Source organism: Corylus avellana, chromosome 4 (assembly GCF_965113065.1).
Source record: "Corylus avellana chromosome 4, dhCorAvel1.hap1.2, whole genome shotgun sequence".
Classification (NCBI taxonomy): domain Eukaryota; kingdom Viridiplantae; phylum Streptophyta; class Magnoliopsida; order Fagales; family Betulaceae; genus Corylus; species Corylus avellana.
This window is the reverse complement of record NC_142493.1, coordinates 20,230,495-20,234,619: the sequence shown is the minus strand read 5'-3', so window position 1 is coordinate 20,234,619 and position 4,125 is coordinate 20,230,495. Positions and strand designations below refer to the sequence as shown.

The 4,125-nt window shown below is 32.7% G+C and overlaps 1 protein-coding gene across 1 annotated transcript; it reads right to left on the bottom strand.

Annotated features, from left to right (window-relative positions):
• Positions 1–795: 795 nt before the first annotated feature.
• On the bottom strand, positions 796–2,875 carry LOC132179881 (WUSCHEL-related homeobox 6). Its single transcript, XM_059592672.2, has 4 exons — positions 2,668–2,875; positions 2,207–2,539; positions 1,911–1,993; positions 796–1,160 (listed from the first exon to the last, which is right to left on the bottom strand). The coding sequence occupies exons 1-4, from the start codon at positions 2,789–2,791 to the stop codon at positions 801–803; spliced, it is 900 nt and encodes a 299-aa protein (XP_059448655.1). The 5' UTR covers positions 2,792–2,875; the 3' UTR covers positions 796–800.
• Positions 2,876–4,125: the final 1,250 nt, after the last annotated feature.

Sequence of the window (4,125 nt, the reverse complement as noted above, 5' to 3'; positions counted from 1 at the left end):
CTAAACCTGGGAAAACATACCATACGACCAACCCAGACTATCAGAGTGCATCCATTTGTTTGGAACTCGAGTAAGTATTACTAGTGGTTCAAGGTAATTGTATATTTATCCTTACCTAATTTAATTGACTGCTATACCCATTGAATTAATTTCTCTACATACATAGATGGTCTAAAACACTTGTATCTTATATATTAACCATCGTGCATGTTATTACTATTTGATGGATTTGGGCTATTCGAAGGCCAAATGTTTTATAAGACCATATCTTAGAGAATGAAGATGCATATCTTGGAGAATGTTTTATAGGAAACTAACAATTGTTACAACTTGTTGTGTCGTGCATAACTTCATTCGAATAAATGTGGGCGATGCTCATTTATTTGCCCATTGGGAGAATGAAGATGTTTCTAAATTTCACGTTTTTTTTTTTTTTTTTTTTTTTTTTTTTTTTTTTCGTTTTTGTTTTAAAAACATGAAACCAAATGCATATGAATAGTACATAAAAAATAAAATAAAATACATATGAATAGTAATGAAACATGTTTGCTGTTTTGAAAATAGATTTTCTATTTTCAAAACAGCAAACAAAAACGCTCTGAGTTTTCCCTTGTCTATTCTCTCTTGCGCATAAGAGCATGTTTACTTTAATGATCAACTCACTATAAAAGAATCAAGTTCGATGGTAATACATTAAACTTTTTCTTTTTTCTGGTTAATACATTACAGTAGTGTTATTTGCAACGTTTATATATATATATATATATATATATATATATATATATGGTTGGCTGTTTTCTTCAGTTCTTGAGAGGAAGAAACTCAAAAAATTGGTCCCTAGTGATTGGGATAGGCAGCTCTTTTGTGTCCTCTCCGGTGATACAATTGCCATCAGAATCATAACCATGGGGCGCCGGAAAGAGGTTAAGAGTTATAGATTCTCTTCTAATTTGATCCTCTTTAGTGGGTGTGAATAACATACCATAATGACAAGTGTTTGAGAGCTTTGTGTCTGATAAGGTTGAGGTCAATGTCTGGATGGAAGGAGGAGGCCGAGGACAAGGCATCTGTATGCTTTGCCACGTACCATGATGCCTTCCAACTGTGCTCTTTGTCTCTCTTTCTGTTATTGCTGCTCTATGCATCGAATTAGCAGATTCCTGAAATTTACAAAGAACATATATAAAATGTTGAGCAAGTAATCAATGGAATTAATTAAGTTTACACCTCCAAAAGTTTCTTAAATCTTGCACAAGTACCCCTACTGAAAGTAAGGAATGCAGCTTTTCTTTGGAGCTCCTAAATTTTCCCAAACATTCAAAAGGTCTTGTTGCTTTCTTCATTTCAATTTTTTTTTTTTTTTGGTGGTCTTTATGGCACTTTTTTTATAAGATCAAAGCATGTTTGGTTAACGTGGTTTGGAGTTTTGAGAAAAAGTTGACAGAATATATTAATATATATAATACATTAACATAAATCAGGCCGACCAGACCATAGCTATTTAGGATGATTCAATCACTCCCTTAATTTTTATTTTTTTGGCTATTTGGAGGTGGCCGAACCATCCTTATTAATGGCCATTGTCGATAGTTTGGCCACCCCTAGATATATATACTCAAAGGGACCGGAGACTGAAGGGGTGCCCGGAACAAACCCCTATTTAACATATTAATAGATTATGTTAACTTTTTTACCAACAATGATTAATTTTTTGTTTTTCACTTACCCCAAGCAATGATTAATCACGTTTTAAAACTCAAAGAAACTATTTGTCAAAACTCCAAACACGGAAACAAATAATACATTTATCCCTTTAGTTTTTGTCTTCTTGCATCTAATTTTTGGTTAGGGCATACTTCGATAAGCTGAAGAGTATTACACAAAGTAGAAAGACAAAATTATATGCAGACCTCCATAAGAATACAGCAGTCTAAAAGAGGTGCCCACTTCTTTGTCATGTGTTTAACTTCTGAACCTGTCCTCCTGATCATCACTGTCGACAAAATCCAAAACAAAGCAAATTCATTAATAGTTTTTGCATCCCAAAAAACAAATTAAACAACAAAAAATTAAAGGTGCATGGCTCGGATGGATCATGAAATAAAACAATTTTTTTTTTTTTAAAAAAAAAAATTTAAAAAAAAAAAGAAAAAACACAAAGGTGAAAATATTAGCTAGATAGGACCATGTAATATTAATTTGGTACCTGATTCTTGTTTATGTAGACTTTTATTAATGCTATGATGTTGTTGCTGATCTGGGAAGTGTAGTGATGCCATTTCAGTACGGCGGCGTTTCTGGCGCTCTCTAGCTTTGTGATTTTGAAACCAGTAGAAAACATTCTTCTCTTCAATCCTACCGAAGCGTCGAAGATATGCTGCAATCTGCTGGATTTGCTCTGCCGTTGGAGTTCGTGTTCCACGACGATACAACTCCTCAAGGGCTAGCAGCTGCTCCGTCGTTGGATTCCACCGTGAACTACTTCCCATTAATGGTTTCTTTTTCAAAATTCTCCTTCTTTCTTCATGCCTTACATTACCTGCAGGATATAATTTATATATATCACGTGAATTAATTATGAAATACGTACAGCTAAGGACATCAAACATATATATACATATATATATGTTTAATTTTTAATTTTTTAAAAAAGTGGCATGTATATACCTGCAGGGTTGTGATTGGGTGGGAAAAGATTTGTGTAATGAGGGGTGAATGTTGGAGAGATGAGAGTCTTTGTGGAAGTGAGAGATGAGTGTGAGACTTCATGATGATCATCAGCACAAGCCATTATACAAATGATGAAGTAGCAAAAACCCTATATATATATGCGCATAATTGGGGGAGAAAGATCAAAGGTATAGCTTGAAGACCACGTTAGCTCTCAAATGAGATTCAAAAACTGAATCGTGGATTAATTGTGGGAGGCAAAGTATATAAAGGACGAAGACACGACTCACCTCATTATTGTTCCATTAATTACAATGTTGTCATGGGCCTATATACGTCCATGGACCAAACAACAAAATGTTGGATTCTAGCCCTGAATAATTTGATGTTGATGGGACCTTGGGAGGTTATACGGGTCTGAAGATTTTACGAACAACATTAATATACATAATTGAACATTGTTTTAGCTCAAAAGTCTAAGTTAATAGGTTAAGGTCCACTTAAGTATATATTAACTACTATTTTTTTTATATATATATTTTCTCAATGTGGAACTCAACAGTTATAACAATCTTTCCATTAAACTCCTCATCACTTGTGAGTCTTTTTACATTTTCAAGAATGTCTCGCGTTAAGAGTTGTGAAAGCGGACACAATTCTAAACTCGACGCGTCCCCAAACACCCATTCCAAAAAGCTAACCATGGCTTTGAGATACCACTTTTTGGGGGATAAAGCAGTTATGAAGTTTTTATCAAGAATACATTAATATATATAGTTGAACATAACTCTAACCCAAAAACCTAAGTTAATGGGTTAATTAAGGTTCACTTAGGTATATTAACTACTATTTTCTTTTATATTTTCTCAATGTAGAATTCAACACTAACAAATACACTCACAACACATGTTATAATTTTTGGACCTATTTTTCTTTCCCAACAGCTTAATTTTTGGAACCAATTACTATATATCTTTTTCCGTCTTTATTCAAATATACTCTATGATAACTTTTTTAATTTTTGTTTTTTTTTTTTAAAATAAAATAAATAAAGATATAGAAAGCTAAAGTGCTTCTCTAAATTTTGGGTATGCTGTATTTTTTCGTTAGTTTAGGGAAGAGAGTGAGAATTTGCTGCACATGAGTTTTTTGGGGACTTTTCTTATATTTTTTATGTGGGTTTAGACAGTCTACTACTAGTACTCTTACTCATGACTAGTATTGCCCTACTTTAGTATCATTGTTATGAAAGAAATTTCTTTCAAAGTTCCACTAAAAATTTGACATAAATAATTCTTAAAAATTAATATTTAAATTGAAAGAGTAAAAGTAGTTAAAATAAGGAAATGCATTTGTTTAGTTAATTAAATATAGACTAAATTTAGAGAGCCATTAAAAAATGTGAGCTACTACTATTTCATGCCATACTTCAATATCATCATTATGACAAACTTC